Source organism: Saccoglossus kowalevskii, chromosome 2, assembly GCF_978046115.1.
Source record: "Saccoglossus kowalevskii chromosome 2, keSacKowa6.1, whole genome shotgun sequence".
Lineage (NCBI taxonomy): Eukaryota > Metazoa > Hemichordata > Enteropneusta > Harrimaniidae > Saccoglossus > Saccoglossus kowalevskii.
This window is the reverse complement of record NC_140642.1, coordinates 17,712,628-17,734,473: the sequence shown is the minus strand read 5'-3', so window position 1 is coordinate 17,734,473 and position 21,846 is coordinate 17,712,628. Positions and strand designations below refer to the sequence as shown.

At 36.3% G+C, this 21,846-nt stretch overlaps 2 protein-coding genes across 2 annotated transcripts; one reads left to right on the top strand and one right to left on the bottom strand.

Annotated features, from left to right (window-relative positions):
- Positions 1-1,927: 1,927 nt before the first annotated feature.
- Positions 1,928-8,366, bottom strand: LOC102800901 (carboxypeptidase B-like). The gene is made up of 10 exons (XM_006812310.2): positions 8,299-8,366; positions 8,088-8,172; positions 7,614-7,835; positions 6,712-6,813; positions 5,135-5,236; positions 3,831-3,941; positions 3,592-3,682; positions 3,262-3,461; positions 2,604-2,688; positions 1,928-2,209 (listed from the first exon to the last, which is right to left on the bottom strand). The coding sequence occupies exons 1-10, from the start codon at positions 8,364-8,366 to the stop codon at positions 2,025-2,027; spliced, it is 1,251 nt and encodes a 416-aa protein (XP_006812373.1). The 3' UTR covers positions 1,928-2,024.
- Positions 8,367-13,150: 4,784 nt separating this feature from the next.
- LOC102800797 (carboxypeptidase B-like) lies at positions 13,151-20,366 on the top strand. Its single transcript, XM_085505021.1, has 9 exons — positions 13,151-13,212; positions 13,550-13,631; positions 15,008-15,235; positions 15,549-15,650; positions 16,982-17,098; positions 18,096-18,221; positions 18,461-18,655; positions 19,590-19,671; positions 20,080-20,366. Exons 1-9 carry the CDS (start codon positions 13,151-13,153, stop codon positions 20,286-20,288), a joined length of 1,203 nt encoding a protein of 400 aa, XP_085361147.1. The 3' UTR covers positions 20,289-20,366.
- Positions 20,367-21,846: the final 1,480 nt, after the last annotated feature.

Below are 21,846 nucleotides of genomic sequence, written 5' to 3'. Positions count from 1 at the left end.
CCCAAACTTCAGAAGCGATTAAACTTACACTTATAAAACTGTCATGCAGGAATTGATATGAAGATGTGCAGTGAAAAATCTCGAACAGTGTTCTTCACTTTTTTCGGCTGTGTTATAATAAATTTAAACCAGAAGTGGCCATTTTGAATCCTTTTGGGGGATTTAGACATTCACGAAAAAAAACTTTAATAGTCATATGACCTTTCCCGTGATATTGAATATTCTTTACAACATGAAATACTTTTATAATTTATTGCATTAGTTGCATACATAATTTATACATGTCATACGTCATTCATGGACACGCCAGTCAAGAATGTTATGGTCGTAATAAATATGCACACTGGAGGAAATAAATAATGAACACAACAAATGGGATCAAAGTTAAGAGGCCTTTTAGAAGGTTTTTTTCTGGAGCATGTTTAGTGAATTTAAGAGGCGAGAGGGAACTTATTTACCGGCCATATGTGGACGAAGTGAAGACGCTGCTGGGACAATTGACAGATCAACAAGATTTTAATATTTGCTGTACACCTTTCCCCGTGATATGATTATATAATGAAAATGATTGTATATATATTAGTTATAGTGTATCTACATATTGACAATTTAGGTTACGTTTACGAACCACAAACGACAATAATAACTTGCCTGTGACTGGCAATGCTGCATGCAGCTTAATTTGGTTCTACTAATGCACGTGTTTAATATTTGACCAAAACAATTTAGAATTTGTTTGTGGTGACATGAAATTAAAACTTTGGCTCTCCAAATATCACGTTTATTGGGCTTGCATAAATACTTTAATTAGTTTTGAACATCCCCATATTCGCGTAGATAATCCAAATTATTAGTTTGACGAAATCTTCGAAACAGCTTATAGTGTTGATTTCATTATATCTCAAACCCTATTGGTTGATTACGGCTATAGTACGTTTGATGGATTTCATCGTGTGACATTTCCCAGCTGCATCCTTTAACACGACATTGATAACACAGTCTACAATCTGGAGTTTCCAGTATAACATTTAGTTTGTTCATTGTGGCGTAAGAAAAGATAAATTGAGTGAAAGAAGTTACATCCAAACGCATTTTTTTCAGAATTCCGCCTTTACCGAGGATTTCAGATGTTTCGTTCTACCTACTGCAGCAAGACAAACAGAAGGTCAAGGCTCATATACACGCACTCCACTCGTGTATCAATACAAACAAAGATGATGAAATAAGAACATAGTCAACTGTCCTAGTTGACTGTCCTAGTGTGTGATACAGCTGCAGTCTCCCACACCTGTACACAATTCATCTTTTGAGATACGTGTCCAAAGTGTGGTTAATCGTGGACATTTGTGGTGGTATATAAACATCTTTCTCTATAATAAACAGCTTCCCTTTCAATAATAAAATAAAGTCATACAATGCATATATAGATACGATATACATTAGTCGTTCCTAATTAATAAACACACTCCCGTCAGAAAATTGTCTACTTTTTGAAGACCTTGGTCTCGATCGGACGAAAACGTGATATTTATTGGCGGACATTATAAATAACCTCGTGACTATAAAATGATATATCCAATGTGAGTGTATCATGAATGTTTGTTTATAACGTCATCGAAATAACATTTAAATCCTCTACACCAATACGGTTTGAAGTTTAAGAAGCGGGCTTCACGTCATATTGCATTCGAGGTCAAGTCACGTGATTATGCTATTCATATAATTTAGAAATACGGTCCCTCTATGCTAGCCGATTTAACTGTGAACATACATATATGTACGAATGACGTGAGTCAGTCGGGTTGGACGAAATTTACCAATAAAATATGCAAGCTGTACGACTAATGTTTTGCATTAATTACATTAATCTGTCGCGATGGCATAACAGACACATTCACAAATAATAATACGGACATCCGATGACCAGTTTACATTTTGTATTCCTTTATTGAAATGACTGAAAACTTATTCTCAACATGTCATTGTCGTTTTAGTCAGTAACTTCGACCCAAATCGAGAGTGATTTAAGCGCCGGCCGCTGCATAGCCGAGCTCTTTGAAAGCTTCGAATGTCTCAATTCCAGATGGTTCAATTTGGTCTTCAGGAAGTAGGAAACCGTACTCGCCAGTATCACGTAGTTCTACCGCATGGGAGTAAAGTATACCCAAGTCATTGTACGTCCAGTCTCCACTACTCCCGCTAGCTACATCTGTGAAGTAAACACGACATGGGTTATGTTAAACATGGACGTACGTGTTATTTTTATAACACTGTTTTTATCTCTCACTGACTGACTGACTGACTGACTGACAGAATTATATTTACGGAATAAACATCGTCCGTTAGTCTTTAATCAGTTCACGTCATTTATGTACATCTAGCGACCAAAATTAAATGCGCTGGTAGGCGTTTTGATTTAACGGCCGCACGTGAGTGTGAATCCGGATGAAACTGCCCCGGTAACATAATAGAGGTGTCACGACAGGACCCAACACCCCGTCCCCGTCTGTGTTGAGTCTCGATTATTACTAATTTTGACCGGTACACATAATAAAAACATATCCTGGGGGTGTTCTACATGGATATTATAGAAATGTACTTACAAATAACGTTGGCAATCGTTCCATACTCGTATACGGTGCCGTAAACAGACTGTATTGCTTCTGCGCATAGTTGATTTAGCCGATTCTGAACGTACAAAAGGAGAAAACGAGAGATGTATATTGTACTAAAAGGTGATTGTACACATCGATAATATGCCGTGGTCGGGTCTGGGCGCAATAATATGACAATGTATTGAGGGAGCTCGAGTTGAAGACAATTTGTTCATCCACTGCTGATATAACATGGCATTACGGGGCATTCACATTCAGTGTGATGGAAAAGTATTACTACATTGAATGATAATTTGTGGAATTGTATTTTGATCAATAACAATATATGTAACCGACAACAATTGAGAACCAATAAAAAGAGAAAAATCGGATAAACAAATTCATAATTGTCTGATCCTACCGGCAAAAAACGTAAAAATTCACAGGAGATTAGAAAGTCCTAGTATGTTCAAATCGTCTTCACACAGATTTATTCCAAACCAAGCAAGTCTATCAGGTACTCACTTCATTAATGAAGTATTTGCAACTGCTACAAGAGTTGATGATGGGCGAAAATTGGTGACGAGCAGCGAGTCAAAAAAAGGTTGGTTACCCAGAATAAGGAATACATGTATAATAATTGCAAAAATAAAATTACGTATCCGACCTGTTCGGTAAAGTCTGCGGGTAAATCATGGGTATATGCCCAGGGACTCATCCACATCTGCGAATAGGCATGTACATCTGCAAATACTTTGATGTTTGGCATCGATGCTAGGAACTGTGCGGTGCCGGAAACTTCCACTTCGGAGAATGGTTCCGTTCCCATGTAAGTCGAAGCACATGGAAGTGAACTACTACCACCGGCTACAATGATAGGAAAACGTGCGAATTAATGTAGTATGTTATTAAAATGTAACCAAGTATGATGAACGCACTATCACTGTCAATGAATTCATAACACTTACTAGTATAATAATAAAATGGGCTCACTTACTTCCCCATTGGTATCCCCAATTTCTATTCGGATCTGTACCGACGCAAACGGACCCCTCATTCGGGCTTCTAGTTTTACGCCACATGCGATCCTGTAAAATATGTACAAGTAGCCGTATATATTATATTGCTATTGAAAACAAAAACCACTGATAACGGTGTACCAATTAAAAATATGCACACATGGTAGCGGATAAATTGGTAAAAAAACAAAAAAACAATATGTAAACACGTAATTACGTCAGTCCATGACCATACGTATCCATCAGGGTTCAACACGGGAACGATGTAATAATCTACGGAATCCATTAAATCAGTGACTTCAGGGTCGGTACCATAGTTGTCAATAAGCTATAATATACAAGATGCGAAAATTGTTGTAAAGGCGATTCCAATGAAACACTGGCAATAATGTGCGGTCATTCGTTATTAGTATAGGATATAAACAAGGCAGAAAATAAGCATAGAAGCTCTATGTTTATATATATATATTCTGTCCCCGTTTGGACACTTTAATCTAATTTTGAAGACATAGTAATATAATTCTTTTACACAACAGTTGTCGAACATATCGGCGACGCTTCTACGTTTACTTTAACCGGGCTTCTATCATATACTTATATCAATCGAGAACGTCAAAACAAATTGTAACAACTGGGTGACGCAAAGTTGCATAATATAATAATGGGCGAATGGAATACACAATTTTGAAAAAAAAAACTTTAGAATTGTATATATTTAGATAGATTTGCGCTATATATAGATTTGCGCTATATATAGCGCCCTCTGGCATTTGTGGGGGAATTCGTTGAGGGACTAGGCTTCGGAAAATTGCAAATTTTTGTCTATGCTCTTCTTCCCACTCGTAGAAAGTCTGTCCTACTGGTCCTACTACCTATTGGTCTATTCAAAGGAAATGTGTTGACAGCTGTTTGATGTATTACGCAGCATCGCACAGTATATCAGGAATGTCGGTAGTTCTTTTAAATATGCTAAACTTCTAGTATTTTACTTTTTCTGTTTATTACGATAATAGTGCACCGAAGAGCCAATGCTGATCAAATTTTGAATTAGAATGACCTGGATTTCAATCTCAATGAAGAGACTAATGTTTCGAAATCTGACAGACCTTTTGCAATACTGTAAAACATGTCTTTTTCGCAAATTTAGCGAGCGAACTGATTCGTTAATGACTTTATTATCAATTCAAAATGGCCGCCTACATCAACATGTCGCTATTACGTCATTTTACAACAATTCGCTAAAATTGCATGCCGTTTTTTCAACATGTTTTACAGTATACAGTGTTGTACTGCATTGAACAGTGTGTTACTTTTCTACCAGGAGTGATTGCATTTATATTTTAAAACACTTATCCTGTGTTAACAATTGTATACATTGTTATTTTGCTAAAGTAGTATTACTTGGAGAAAATAGCATAGCAGTGCGATTATTAATGCCAAAATATGGAAATCACTGATCTAGTGTCACGTATCACATGACATTTAACAACCAATCAATTAAAGCGGATGCGATAAACATACCAATCCTACGGTGTAAAGCATCACTGCTGTTGAAATCCATTCACGTGCATGCTCACATCCGCAGAGGAAAACAGCCGGCTTGTTTGATCCCGCGGATCCAATCTATATAAACACATAATGTTAATATATAATAAAATCTCTGTGAAAGCTCTCTTCCTGAAAATAATATTCACACGCAATGAATATAACACAAATTAAAATAAACAAGCCATGCATGGCACAGTCCCCGTTAGTTATCAAATTTAAGATATATAGTTTTGTTTATAGTAATATAGGTGGAATATAACCATGTCAGGAAAATGATTTTTTTACATTAAAATGATTGACATTTGTATCTGATCGTACTTGTTCATATTGAGAGATATTGCTCTGGAACAGCATTCAAAATCAGCCATTTTGAATACATGAATATATATAACATGATGTATAACGAACATATAAAATTTAAATATAATAAGTCAAAGCATTTAAGAGATATGGCTTTAGAAGCCCAATCATTAAAACAAAATGGCCACCAGTCAGCCATTTTGAATCCAATCTGAAAAATAAAATGACGAGCATCAGGAACCCGTAATGTCTAATGTATGTACCAAGTTTGAACGAAATCCACCCATAAATGCTTGATATTTTTTAGCACAAAAATGACCACCATTCGGCCATTTTGAATAGGATAGTCAAACCAATATATCTGTTTATCTATGACATGATGTATAATAAATAACAAAATGACAGCCATTTTGAATCCGATCTGAAAAAAAAATGATGTGCATCAGGAACCTTCAATGTCTAATATATGTACCAAGTTTGAATGAAAACCATCCATAAATGCCAGAAATGCTTGATATTTAATGATTGTTTAGCACAAAAAAGGCCACCATTTGGCCATTTTGAATAGGATCGTCAAACCAATATATCTGTCTATCTATGACATGATGTATAATGAATATTTAAAATATGAACATAATCAGTGAAAGCAAGTCAGAGATATGGCACGAGAACCACATTCATTAATACAAAATGGCCGCTAGTCAGCCATTTTGAATCTTATCTGAAAAACAAAATTATTAGCATCAAGGTCCCATAATGTCTAATGTAAATACCAAGTTTGAACAAAATCCATTTGTAAACAGCCGAGAAATGGTTGATTTTGATGATTTTTAGCACAAAAATAGCCGCCATTCGGCCATCTTGAATCAGACCGTAAAACAAAATGATGTGCATCAAGGTCCTATAATGTCTAATGTATATACCAAGTTTGAACAAAATTCATCTGTAAACAGCCGAGAAATGCTTGATTTTGATGATTTTTAGCACAAAAATGGCCGCCATTCCGCCATCTTGAATCAGATCGTGAAACAAATTGACGTGCATATGTATAATATCATGTATGATGTATGTGTGAAGTTTGATTGTGATTGGTCCAGGCATTTCTAAGATACAGGTCCGGACGCACGCACAGACGCACGCACAGACGCACGCACAGACGCACGCACACACGCACGCACGGACACACGGAGGTAAAAACATAAGTCCCCGTTTTCGGACTGCGTCCGAACGGGGACTAATAATGAACGCACTTTGAGTCCAGTGATTTTTCGGCCTTCGTATGACGTAGTGACTGTAAATTGCGAAGCGAGACTTGGATATGTAGTTACGATGGTGTCCATCCACGTATTTATCTGTAGGTACAAGATATAGATGCGTAAGACACACTTGTGGGTAAATCTATAGAAATAATTCCAACGCTGTATGGAGCGCGACAGCAACATTAGAACAGCAATCATTAGAATTTGACAACCGAATTTGCTATACGTTTGTAGAGCATTTGCCGAATATTAGTGGGTTGTCGATTGCATCGTCTGATTGTTGATGCGTCGTGGACACAGACTACAGAACATAACTTTATTGCACGTGTAATGAGTAGCGGATAGAATTAAAAAAGAACGCCTCTCAGCCATTACAAATCGCGTAAATTATAAATATTGTGCTGCATTTTGTATTAAGCCTGTAGCACCATATATGCATTTTGTCGTGGTTTTAATTAGTATTCACTTTTAAACAGACAATGTTATTATAAATTATAAATGCCTACATACGATATAATGCACTTATTTAAGTTGAATTATTGGGAATGTCGCGTGGTTTATAAATTGCAAGATTTCCTAACCTCGGTACTGTTTTTAAAGTTTAAAGTTTTAGCAATAAAGCAAGGTTGAGTGACTGAAATACTTCATTTTCACAAAATAATATAATATACAAAAACATGTATATCCAAAACAACTTTTTTCTGTTCAGTAAAACGAGTGAAACCTTTATCCAATAATATTTGACTATACAGTCAGTTTTTGTTTAATGCAGACGCATTGTTATCATTTATCCACGAAGAATTGTTAACTCTATAACTACCTAAAGTATATCAACAGTTTAAAGAACATTACCAATAACGACTGTCACTTCAAATGTTGAAAAGTATACTAACCTCATCAAACGTGTGATATACGTTATAAAAGTTATCGAGGGCGTCACTTCTTTCTAACCTAGACGCCGCCTGTTCGTCTATGATGCCCTGAACGTCATCTATCCAAACTTTTGCCTCCATGGCCATAGAAGACAGAGTTCTCATGAATACGTTGGCTTGGTTTTCACTGAGCATGACATCAACGTATTTACCCACAGTGGTAGGCTCTTGCCAGAAATCCAACTAGAGAAGTATAAAGTGGAATTCAAGAAAACAACAGGAAAATACATCTGACATAATCATATTAAAATAACATGAGGTGATTGGGACGTCGCTTCATCGTATACAATTCCATTTTTTTACCGTGATTCCTGTTTGGTATCGCAAGTCAATGCGCGGGGAGGTTTTCGCCGGTGTTCCATGTTATGGTTCAACTGTGTTCCATCTTTTGAACTCTTTTATTATGTGTATGTGTGATATATTAGTGAGCTTTACCTCTATTTCCACGCCCTTCTCTTGCACCGTTCTCAAGTAGCGCACCTCAAATTCGGTCTTGGGCAGGATGCGCAGTACTTTGTACCTGAAGAGTGACGTGAAATTAGGTTGGTGTACTGAAAATAGTTAAAGTGTGCATTGTAAATTGTCCATCTGTCTGTCTGTATGTGGCGATGCATGCAGTTTCCAAAAATCGAAGTGAAACGCTTACCCGTCATAGCGTGTTTCGGCGTTGGCGAGGGAAATGCCCAACACCACAATGAGAATTTTACACCACATATCTTCAGGAGAACTACTAATTGAAGTGAATCAACTAGTCAATTGGTTTTATTTATATTAAATAACAGTAATTCATTACACGTCAGTAGTTTGCATGAGAAACGCAACATCTGGTAACCATTGTAGAATTGTTGATATGTTATTATACGGCTTTGCCTTAATTTAAATGTGGCAAAAAAGCGCGTTCTACGGCAGATATTTTTCTACGATTATTGAAACAATATATACACGTTCCCAGAGTGTTACTATCGTTTTGTATTCATATAAATTTTAAAATAGTTGAAAAAAAAAATTCATTAAATATGAATGTTAGGTCAACAGTTTGAAACAGGGCATAAGACATATGGATGTGATATTAGACGCACGCGACGAAGATATGATTCAACCTACAAACCCCGCCTTAATTTACATATCAGCATCTATCTATCTAATATCGATAACATGTAATAACGATTTGTTCATTGCACGCATTGTTGAAATTGATAAGCAAGTTTGTGACATGCGGTGGTGAGACATTTGATGTAACGCGCGCAGATATAGGTCAGTGGCAGACCAGGGTCTTCTGGCTTTGTTTTGACTTTCCCTCACGGTTTCTAAACAGCTAGCCCGACCGCCTTGTAATAATTACGTAACATGAGCACATTGTTCGACACACGGTCTACCAATTACTACCCTTACATAGCGAAATACGGAATGTAGTTGCATATTGATGTTATTGTGAGCAAGACAATCGCCATTTTGTAACCGCATAATACAGTGTAGTTACTTTTCTGAAATATGCATTTTAAACAGTAATAATTCAGATAATGCATTTATCCACCATAATAATTTTTATTATAATTTTGCAAAATCATATACCTCTATATATGACTGATATTTACTGCAAAGTAAGGTACTTCACCCAGTGGGACACCCACACCCACACCAGTTGTCACAATATTCGTGATACAATATTCCCATATCTTTGTAATATATGTTATTATTATAACAAATTAGCTGAATAAAATACAAGATATTCTTTATTTTCCAGTAATGGAGTTTGAAATGTAATTAGTTTTTAATTATCAAGAGAAATTTACCCGATTTTAGAATAGTGAGTGTTAGCATGCTTGACAACACGTGGTTAAACATTGTGTTATTGGTAAGTGATCCACTGTAACACGAAGTCGGATTATATTGCAGAATAGAGTATGTGTTGAAATCCATAATTGACATAATGATACATTTTTAGAATAATTTAATAGGTATGAAACACAAATACACTCTCCATGAATTAGGCATATAGTTTTTTACATATTCACGCATATACATTTATATACAGATATGTCCAAAAGAAAACAAAATATAAATTTATCTTTTTATTCCAAAGCATGTTGATGCTCAGTGACCTTAATTTTTAAATTTTCTATTTTTTTTGTTTATGTGATTGCAATAGTCACAATGACCTTTTATAGATAACTTGCAACCGTATCTATAAAGTGGTAAAAACATGTGAAAAAAATAATGAATTATTTACAAATTAAACATTCATAAACTTGTTTTTAAAATGTATTTTTTAGATGACCCGATTTGTTTGCGTTAGAATGAGCAGTTGTTTATTTACTTAAAGCTCGGGAGTCCACACGTGCGCATGCGCCAGACGGTTATAGCTTGTTGATGTTTACAAATAATCGTCTACCCATCTGTTTTTAGCGTGCGTTGTTGTCGTTCTGTGGGACTAATTACTTATGCAAAAGAACATCGTACAATAATAACAATTCTGTAGATGCCTATCTCTATACCCTAACATCTGATAAACAATAACGAATTCTGGGTACTGAAGTGGGCTTCTTCTAAAGGAAATGTCGCTATAAAGATTCATTAACCACTGACACGAATGCTAACACAATCAATAATTATTCAGAGAATATCACTTCATTGTTTAACATGCGAAACAAGTTGTAAGGAATACATTTTACCATTTACAAATATCTGGTAATTTCGCTTCACGATTTGCAAATGAACAAATAAAATATGATGATGCAACATTAGGTTGCCGCCATTAAGATAAGTATCAACCTACAAAATCAACCTGTAGTCACACAGGCATATATGCACATCATGATTTTTGTTTATTGCGTGCAATCGTCTCGTGGTTTTAATGATAAGCGTGTGTATACCACATATGGCGGTCCACGCGTAAGAAAAACAAAGGTTTGTTTTTTAGAAGATTATAACAGTCGTTATTGCGCAATATGTTCACAGTCGTTGGACTGTGGCTGAAGCGGGGAGGGGGGGGGGCTAATGTTATAAAGATGGAAACATCTTGCTTTGTTCTTGTACTTGATTATTTGCATGAAATTCATTCATTACCTCTTTTTTGTCTTTATCACATTTTGCCGACCCTTCTTATAATATTACATGTAAATATCAATATCTTTTGTGACATCAGTAAATTGTTATTGAAATAATGAACATAAGCATCAGAAGCTGGACTATAATACAACTTGCTATTTCACATTTCGACCACATACCAGCAAAACGCTTACACACGATAAACAATGCATACGCATGCTTCTGGATTTGAAGTTAGTGACCAAGACTAGATTAATCGAAGTTTAGATTAATAATAAGTCCTTTTCCCGGGAGTTCCCTGTTTTGCCCGTAAGAAACAATGTTGTAGATGAAACCATTCCACCACAAAACAATGTCATATTGTCCGAGTTCACTGCACGTTGCCCCCCTGTAATTTGAGCTGTATTTTCATAGTTTGGTGTAACGTGGTGCGCGTCTCCTTACAGTGGCAAGGCCTACTCGTCGTGGTTGGTAATTTGAATTCGTCTTTGTTCTTGTTCGTAATGTAATGCCTGTAATTATATATAAAGATGTCTATAACATGACCTCCAGTCACCGCCTAATGACGTCATTCTGTAATGCATGGCGTCGATGTAATTGTCAGTTCCACGGGCTCAGTTATCAATACACCAATTAGTTGAATGGGGAAGATGAATTATTATAAGTTATTGATTAAGAAAATATGTTGCTACCTAATCGATCGATACTCCCGCCACTGTCTCTACGTGAATACTTAGTAATAACCTTGTATGTGTAGAAGTCAAACACAAAAATTGTGAATAATAAATTGCGCAAATATCAACAAAAATGTCATTACAGTGCACAATAGGCTTGTGGGAATTCAATTTATAGTAATTCGAACAATTAAGTGAGAAACGTGATAATATAATGGTGTTTTATTTAATTTAGCATGGAACCTATGAGATCTGTAGTCCAACAAATGTATGTATGTATGCAGTGAAATACATTTGTGTCTCAACAGATTTAACATCAAAAGTGTTTCGTTCTCTTACGGTTGATACAATGTGTTAGAAATAGGTGATTTTCCGAACAATTGCGAGATCTCGCGAGATGCATGGAAGACGCGCGTCGAACGTCTGCCGCAAAAATCGAACGACTTGATTTTGAACTAGAATTTCTTTATTTCGCAGCTTACATTGACCGGCCGATCTTCGACAGAGAAATATTGCTTCCGAATACCCTTACTTAATCGAAATTGCCTATCATCAAATGTGGACAGCACATTATTAAGCATGGAAATGTCCCCGAAATACTTTCGCGTTTGTCGAATCCCACGCGATGTTTGACGCGACTACGACGCTATGACCTTTGTTTGTCCTGTTTTTACGTTCGATTTCACGCATAACGCGTGATTCTCGCAGTGTACGGAAAATGGTCTATTGCAATAACGCTATGCAAGTCATATTAACGCTATGTGTTACAGGTTGACTGAAACCACAAACTGGCATTAAAATGACAAGAATTCCAAACAACTTTTTGAAAACTTGAAAGTAAGATCTCTTTCTAGTATTTCTGCTATCAAAAACTTTTGACTTTTTCCAGAATTTATACTACCATCACATGGCAAATTAAAATTACGCTTAAAAAATATTGAGGCAGAATGTCTTCAGACAATTGTAAAAAATATATAAATGTGACAAAAAAATCATTCAATTTCACCGTCATTAGATTACTTTCTGACAACAATCCTTCCATCAATAATTATCGTTCTATGATATAACCACCTGAACTTAATACTAGCAGACTGGCGACTGATATAGTCCCGCCGTTCCTAATTTGTAATAAGATAACGAGAAAATTGAAGTTATCAAAATTAAATGAATTAACCTAAAGAGAAATAAATCAAATTGATTTACATATAAATTATCGAAGTAACTGGGCTAGCCATTTTAAAAAAGAAGTTGAGAGAGCATGTGTTACCATAATTTTTAATAAGAACGTCATATATCTACATATCAAACATGCAGGAACACCAATTTGAGTGTTTGTATATCACTATACTGAAACAATAAGTACACTGTAACCTCTTTATATTGGACACATTGCATGTCTCGCACTCAATGTATTATGGGCTTCGTTATACTGAACCCTTCCCAAACTATTTGTACGTCAACCAAATAGTTATAATAAAGAGGTAACTGTGGAAAATAACTGAAATAGGACGTAATTTTTTTATCCGTAAATAGATTGTGTAAATTTAGCCAGGTGACGACGCAGGATTTAGATAACATTGCAGGTTTGTTTCATGTCGTATATGTAATCGTAGGTCTGCTTGTCACGAACACGTTGCATTATTTGCACAATAATTAATTGACTGTCTAAAAGATCCTATTGGTTGTAGGTTTGCAAATGATAATATATTTATACATTAGCACGATTGGTGTGGGCCATTGCTTTACGTTTTTTGAGCGGACTCGTACTTCACCACGATGAAATTCGCCGCTGTGCTTCTTCTGGTTGCCTATGCAGCTGCATACGTGCGTTACGATGGGTAAGAAAACGTATTATAACTTATGCCATACGATTAATCCCTTATTATATAGACTTTCCTTCATTGAATATAGATTTACTTGAATAGAAGGTGTTGACAACTTAATCGCCGTCATTTGCCGCTAAAATGTTGGTGCTACCTTAAGACAATTTCTATGTATTTTCCTATGAATATTGTTGCTGATTGACATAACGTTCTATTGGTTACATGCGTTGATCACCGAATTGAAAAAAAAAAATGTGAAAAAAAAAAATAGCGTGGGTTTTATTTTGTGAACGATTACAGTTGACTTTAGGGTTAAATGCGCATATCTTTCTTATATTTGACTGATCTACAGATACCAAGTTATTCGAGTGATTCCAAAGAATGTGAATGAACTTGAACTTCTTATGCAAATTCACAATGACAACTTGGATAAGGTGAGTAAATGTATCTGGTGTTGCCTATTACCATGTTTGCGATATGTCACAAATTTTGGCTTTCAATGTTACACCGCCAGTTGGCAAATGTATAACGTATATAATCAAACGTTTTTATGAAAATTAATGTTTTGTGATGGTGTTGAGAAGCGATATGAAACGATATAACATAGAACCAGAAATTGATTGCACACTAAACTGAAATTACAGTACAATATGTCATGTGTATCAGGTGATGAGCATATTTTAACCCCCGACCCCAAATATTTAGCATTTATATGACTGTACACACGTATAAATTACTATGACCAAAAATTATATCAGGCAACTAGATCCAACTAGATGTAGCCATTTTGTATTACGTCATGTGACCAAACCATTTTCATCATAGGGGTTTCAGGTACTATCACTTGAATGCATTTTGAAAAATATCCTATAAGCATAACACAAACGCTATTTTGGGGAATTCACTTACCAAATATTAAAATCAGAATGAAAAACACACCCACAATTCAAAAATCACAAATTAGTTACTTACTACTCCCGATTTTGTTTTGTTTTTTGAAAACCGAAATCGTCATCTAGCTCTGGAGCAAATCAGCGACGGCCTTACAGTTAGATGACGATTTCAGTTTCATATACCCCGGAAAAGAGTTGTGTGTTCTTCATGTACTAGTAATTAGGTGTTCTTATGCAAGGGATTTCCACACAACACGACGAATTCTGCCGATTTTTGTTAGCGGTTGGACTAATGTTGCCCAAACGAATTGTTTGGCTGTGAAAGTTTGGTATGTTTTACCTGATTTATGATAATCTCAAAAAAACGTTTCTCAACTTTAATTAGTTTCAAGCCGTATCCAGGGTGGCTGCCTTAAAATAGTAAGTGTCGGTAGATTGATTAGATGTATCACATGTACACTAGCTGACCGTGATTACAAGCGTTTATTTTATCCAATCATGTACTGCGTTTCAGAAGGTATTATCACGTTAAACTTACCACACTTTGTCAATAGAGGGCGCTTGTCCAAAAAAACGTACAAGTCTCATACAATGTACATGTACAAGGTTTTTTCTTCAATGAAAACATATACACAGCAGCCTTGTTTTAACGAACAGCTTTATAATGAACTTTCTGATATAAAACACAATGCATGTATCCCATTCATAACAAACCCAATATATTTCAATCTGCTCTCATTATAGTGAACAATTCACAGTATTTTACAAACTATTTGTAAGACCCCTCCCGAAAGTGTTCGTTATAATGAGGTTACACCGTATAATAAGATATGTATCTTTCTCGCCAGACACAATGTAGAACACATCGTTATGTGTAAATATATTTATGCAAAATATGATATGTTTTCAATAAATAGCTAAGCTTTTGGAAGGAACCAAGAATGGTCGGACGATTTGTGGACATCATGACAACGCCTGACTTTGCCGATGATCTCAAGAGCTTGATTCTTATGAATGGAATGGAGTTCACCATAAACGTTGAAAACATACAGGATCAGATCGATCAAGAACGAGAGGCAATGAGTTCAAGACCTGGGATCGACGTGGAAGGGTTCAATTACGAAATTTACCACACATATGACGAGGTGAGTGTGTGGTATTCCTAAATAAGTTTACTTAATTTGCTGCGTTGACGCATTATCAGCTTTATGGCGTCAGGTGACCATAGCGTGTCATTGTTTACAAACAAGCGCTAGCACTACCCATGAGCCTTTGCGTTTTTTAGCGTGTGTTGTTATCGTCGCTTGGGAACTCAACTCCCAGGCGTGCGCACGTGACGACACTCCCGCTTTAAGGTGATTTTCTGTTTGACCGACGCATCAGTTTTTGAGTCATGTCATATACGTATACCAACATATTGGTTTGCATCATCACTGATTTTATTTCTCTTGCCCACAGATTAATCAATGGGTGGACGAATTCGTTGCCACTTACCCAACCATATCATCTGTCTTCACTATAGGTAGTTCTTACGAGGGCCGCCCACTGCGTGGAGTCAAGGTATAGAAAGTAACTTCAGTATTGAATAAAGAAAGTTCAAGTTGTCATTATGTTTCTTATGTTTTACGACTGTCAACATATTAGTATTTCACAAACTTATTCTTTTTACTATATTTATTTTAAGTTCTGTTTTTACCATATATCTAATTGTTTTTGTCTCTGTGTCTTTTTTTTCCCATGACTCCCTTGATTGTACACGTTTAGATCGGGACATCGACAGCAACTGTGTCATCTTTGTTTCTAGAAGGTGGGATCCACGCTCGCGAGTGGATATCGCCGGCTACCATGCTGTACATGACTCAACTGGTTAGTATGTGTATTCCTCTCACAGTGGCTTCAATTAAAACATAGAATTTCCAGGTGCAGGAGTCTTTTTTTCTAGACAGGCATACACATTTCGAGCATTTACAATGCCTGCTATTTTCTGACACAAAATCATTTATTGGTACATCAATATTGTTATTTATCATGTTATTTAAACACAAAATATTGATAGCCTACTTATTAGGCAGATCAAATTGCAAGAAAAAATCACAGAAGTCAACACCAATCACAAAACAAGCGTAATTAAGAACAATTGCGTGCGAGTGCTGGGTGATTTTCTGGTTGACCGACGCATCAGTTTTTGAGTCATGTCATTGCTACCTCTTACATAACACGAACTATATTGTCTCCACAAGACGTTATTCAGAATCTCAAAACATTTGAAATACTTACCCGACGCTCCTCTTTCTTTGAAAGCCGACGCGGTGGGCTGTTCCGGAATCTGGTTCTTTAAAAAGTGTGTCAGGTTTAAATTTTCGGCACCTGTCTTTATATCCAAGTTGTTCTTTTATAAATGATGAAAGTTGTTCCGCATAGGAATCTATGGTATGACGGTATAAGGAGAATGTCCATCCCAAATTTGTTCTATTCCGCCAAAAACACAACGTTTCAAAACAAACGCCGACAGAAAAATATATATATATATCGTTAATATCATCGCTAAATTGCGCCGTATCATAAAAGTATAGCATATAAATATTTTGGCGTTTGGCGGCGCACTTCTACTTCGGTTAGAGTCGGAAAGCCGGAAAAAGTCGACTGTTTCAGGATAGATGCGCGTGGCTACAACACGAGAAATATTTCAAATTTACTCGAATTCGAGTAATCATTTTCAAATAAAAAAAAACAATAACGGTCTATTTCAGTGGAACACAAATCCAAAACGGGAAATGTGTGGTTGTGCATTTCACAGGCACTTTACTATAGTCTAAACATTATCGTTATTGTTTCGCAACAAGCTATAGAAATGAAATGAAAATTTTGTGCTTGATTTTATTATTTGACAGTTTGCCGATGGTTATGGTGTCGATCAAAAAACTACTGAACTAGTGGACAAATTGAACTGGTATATGTTGCCTGTGTTGAATGCAGATGGATATGCACATACCCACGATGTCAATGGTGTAAGTCAATACGACCCCGTGGGGGTGGGGGTGTGGGCTGCGGGTGTTGTGTTCTGTTGAGTAAATGTATTAATTGTAACACATTTAATTAAATAGGGTACACATTCAATAATGAAACTGAACATAGCTCAATTGAGTATACATCTCCGTCGATCAAGCTTATATATATACGTAGTTTGTGATGGCGTATTAAAAACATCGTAGAGCGTTCTTGCGTATTTGCATAATCGATTTCAGTTTTCTTTATTTCAATTAAGAAATATTGTTATTTTTGAAGCCAACACTATTTTTACGTTTTCGAGAATGCTTTGGCAAACATAATTTTGTAATTTTTGAGTCAATTCAAATAAATTCTATGACAAATGACTAGCCATGGATGATACAATTGTGCGCGGGTTGGGGTTGGGGAAATTTGAAATAAAGTCTCACGTATATGCGTTTCGATAACGCCAGCATCTGAAACAAACAGAAATATTCAATTTAATATAATCTTATTAATGATTGAAGAAATATTATCTAAATCAAATAACATCTTGAGATAATGCCGTATTTTGTGGTTGTCAGCTATGGTTTCAAAGGGGCAATCAGCTGGCATCAAACAGATTGTTGGGATTTTTTTTTACATATTATGGAAGTATAGAAAATGATTTATTACACAAAACTGCCAAGATGTATGGAATACAATGTCTGTACTGGTACGCCTTGACATATTATATACATTTTCCCACGAATCCCAAAATGCTGGCACTATCACGTCTCACTGTGGCCGGCCTTGCCAAATATCTTACAAAAAAACAAACTTAATTGTGTTGTTCGGAGAGTATATATAAAATGTCGAGAGGGCACTGTTGCGAGGTGCATTTTTTAAGTTATGCGACGTCACTCAGAATATTCGTCTGTCATTCAATTACTGTTGAATGAGCTAGTAGAATCAGTAAAAGTGTTATTTGATTTCGATATTTAAAACATGTATACACAACATTGCTTTTAATTTTAGGATCGTATGTGGCGTAAAACTCGATCACCCAATGATGGTTCCACGTGCATCGGCACAGATGGGAACAGGAATTTCGACTACATGTGGGGAGGTAAGCTTGAAGAATGTATAACGTTGGTCAATGCGGTGTGTTATACAACTATGCCTTATAGTTCCAATAAAATTATAGTATTCAATTCGAGATGGTTATCAAATCAAAAATAATGTTTCCTCTATAGAAAGACTATAGTCAGCTTGCTCCCCGTAACTGTGGAGAAAGTTCAAATCTGAAACGCGTCTAACTCGAACACCGTCTCTGTTTCAATGTCATGTTTTTTGTATACGTAACAAAGTTTATTTCATTTTATTTCAACCTTTTTGGCGAGGGATCATCTGGCATTCCATGTGCGAGTACGTACAGGGGTAGTCATCCACACTCGGAGATTGAAATAGACTCTGTTACCAAGTTTATTCTGCAAGATCCAAGCTTCAAAGCCTTCGTCGACTTCCACTCGTACGGACAGATATGGATGTGTCCATGGGGCTACACATTTGACTCAACAAAGCACCTTGAGTATCAGGTAAAACAATTAACATTTAACAAGTACCCGGTATATAACAAATTTTATAATATAGTTTGTAGCTATCAAACAACTATAAACAACTTTAATTGGTTTGTGAGGCAATCTAATTATGTTGCATCAAACCATGGATATGTGGTTTCCTGTTCTGGGATCCTAATTGTACGTTATTTACACTAAAGTAGCAGGAAGAGTGTTATGACATTTTTGAATGAAGAATTCAATGTCTGTTATTTCATCCAACCTTCATTCTCACCATATATTGTTAGAAAACTTTAATATACATGAAAACACATTTGACCATACTAGCTTATTATTTGTTTTTCATAAGCATCACGTGACAGACTAATTGCCGTACCTTGTCAAAATAACTCATCCCACGACCCACAGAGAAGTGGAGAGAGAAACCGCCACTAGTTAACATCTTTGACAGACCATTATTCTATGACAATCTATGTGGCTCTATAGACCTCTCTTTTCTAAGGTCTATGGTGGCACTTATGCAGTAGATTTATTGGGGTCCCAATTTTTCAAAGTTGAGAGAATACATAATACGTGTAGCAATTAAATGAATTATTTGTTCTGGTATTACATAAAAATACTTTAAATATTTCAATTTATTGACCAGTGCTACCGCACCAGACGCGTACACGCGATGTTTATTTTGAAATGTACTAGTATGCTAATTACATGTTGTGTTTCGGCTCAGAAGGGGTTAGCCATTCTCGAGATTTCAAGTACATTTTATTATTTATTTAAAATTTCACTATTACAATTGGTCCAGTTACGAGGTGCAACTGATATGCATCCTCTTCTACCATTTTTGGTACCATTTTTATTTGCATTTCTAACTTGAGAATCTCATTTTGAGGTACGTAAAATGTAATTACTCATATACATGTCGTACGATACACATGTCTTTTCCCATTTTCAGAATACTTCGAACAAACGCTGCGTTGAGGCCTTGACGGCTGTACATGGTACAGAATATGTATACGGACAATCTGCTACAATGTGTGAGTAATTACTAAAATGATAATTTGAGTTGATTTTATAACAATTATGTGACCACACGGCGGAATGCTTGGTAGCGTTACTTGAAAAAAAACGCCGGCTGCAGTGTAGCAGAAATAGTTGCTGGACCATGTTGGAAACAAGCATTTGTAGGTTTCTGGACCAAGTGAATCTATTGCCCGAATACATAACCTAATCATGTACCTATCCACTATATTGGATCGAACCAGGGGTCGATGAGCTACGAAATCCTACACACCAGGGAAAACGTTGTGGGGTAATTGAATACATCATCCAACCCACCAACTCGTAATTGGTCCGCTATGTCCCAGACTCGTTCAGGATAATCATCGCCAGATTTAAGTTAGTGACTTGATAAACTGCTATAAACATGTTACATTTCCACACAGATCTCACGTCTGGAGGCAGCGAAGATTGGGGTTACGGCTCAGCTGGTATAGTTCTGACTCACGTAGTTGAACTGCGAGGGGATAGTTTCATTTTACCTGCAGAAGAAATCATTCCAAGTGGTGAAGAAACCTTCGCTGCAATCAGAGCATTGGGAGATACTGTATTAGAAAGCGAAACGTTGCCGGAAGCGAACATACGCATGACTTAATAGTGAACATCACACACATTTTTGAATTGATTTCTTTTTCGTGAATGGATAAATAAATACATCACGTGGGTTGTTTAATATGTGTTGATTATTATTCTCACGTAAACTGCGAGAATTGTGCATTGTTAGTTTTGTGCATTGCTTTGAACCATCGTACCCATGGCGTAGTTTATAGAATATTATAATTCAAGTATTACATTATTAATGCGAAACGAATGCCCAAATATAACATATCCAACTTGAATTAAAATGAAATTTTGCAAACGAAGAATTCAGCGTGTGCGCATGCGTGATGACATCAGTAAAGTTTGAAGTGAGCTGCTCTGAACCATTGGCAATTTGACGTCACTATTCCCTATTCATATCATGCCATAAATCTACACATTTTGTTCAAAATGTTATACGGCATCGTATCCAAATTCACACGCAAATTGCCGCCGGGCCCGATAAATCCACGCGACTTGTATTTGCCCCCAACTCCCACAATTTAAATTAATAGTTCCCGATTCGTCCCGAAACCGTGACTAACAATGGGTGTTACTGACCAAATTGTTGCGTTACAGCTGTTACAGACTCCACGTGATTACCATGACTAGCACTTGAATCCAATGTCATTAACTGGAGAGTTTTCACTAGCACTTGATTTTACAACAGACAACTTGAAAACATTCTGGATCATCGGAAGTGGATTTGGAGCTTCGGGAATCAAATCAAGTGACCCATCTAGCGTTCAGTATTAGAAAAGTATTATGTTAAGTGCTTGACTAGGTTAAGATAGTGCTATTGTAGGGCATAGAGCTTTGTACAAAGTAAACTTTTCAACATATATGCTTAAAATATTATATTGATAACGTCCCGTGGTCATTGTTGCTATACTGTGGTAAACCATGATACGAAGGAAAATATCTTACTATTGACCATTTTCACTGATATGAAAAAATACCAATGCCTACCGTGTTCTCTCTCTGTCAAGCGAATACGCTGATCTGTGAAAATACTGTGATCCTTATTAGGCAATGCGCTGATATGCAAATTACCGATGTGACAGAATTTTTGGTTTCATTTTCAAACCCTGTTTTTTCTAGTCAGGTCCAAGAAAGAGTGGAATATGAAACGTTAAACTGTTGCAGCGCTTTCAAATCTGTGTTTGTCAAATACTTTCTCTCTCTGGCGCTGTTCAGTGGAAACCCGAAATGTTATATTTTATATGCCACGTGTAGCTTCGTTCTCTGCTTCGACTACCGTTCTGGCAAAATATGATACATGTGTATGTCTAGACACGGAGCTAAAAAAAAGATTTATTGTTTTAGCTCTATGGTCTAAATATCTGGAGGTGTAGGCGGTTCTATTCTTCAAAGTCACGTGACACTGGGTTCAAAGAGTGAAGACTGAAGACTTATTTCAACCGTATTGCTCGATACGCTCGAACTCCCATTCACATTCACACATTCATTTGTATTATAAATAGAGTTCTTGAAACTCGTTTTCATACAGCTACTAATCTACGTCATGAAATAGTTAATCAAGGAAGGAAGAAATGAACACGTGTACTATAAGT

What these genes read in the sequence shown, in the direction of transcription:
- LOC102800901 (XM_006812310.2), bottom strand. Translation starts at nt 8,366, where the DNA reads ATGTGGTGTAAAATTCTCATTGTGGTGTTGGGCATTTCCCTCGCCAAC. An exon ending in TTGGGGATACCAATGGGGAA is followed by an intron (nt 3,462 to 3,591) that starts GTAAGTGAGCCC and finishes CTATCATTGTAG; the next exon opens with CCGGTGGTAGTAGTTCACTT. An exon ending in AACGATTGCCAACGTTATTT is followed by an intron (nt 2,210 to 2,603) that starts GTAAGTACATTT and finishes TTTACTTCACAG; the next exon opens with ATGTAGCTAGCGGGAGTAGT.
- LOC102800797 (XM_085505021.1), top strand. Translation starts at nt 13,151, where the DNA reads ATGAAATTCGCCGCTGTGCTTCTTCTGGTTGCCTATGCAGCTGCATAC. An exon ending in GCATACGTGCGTTACGATGG is followed by an intron (nt 13,213 to 13,549) that starts GTAAGAAAACGT and finishes ACTGATCTACAG; the next exon opens with ATACCAAGTTATTCGAGTGA. An exon ending in ATACCCACGATGTCAATGGT is followed by an intron (nt 17,099 to 18,095) that starts GTAAGTCAATAC and finishes TTTTAATTTTAG; the next exon opens with GATCGTATGTGGCGTAAAAC.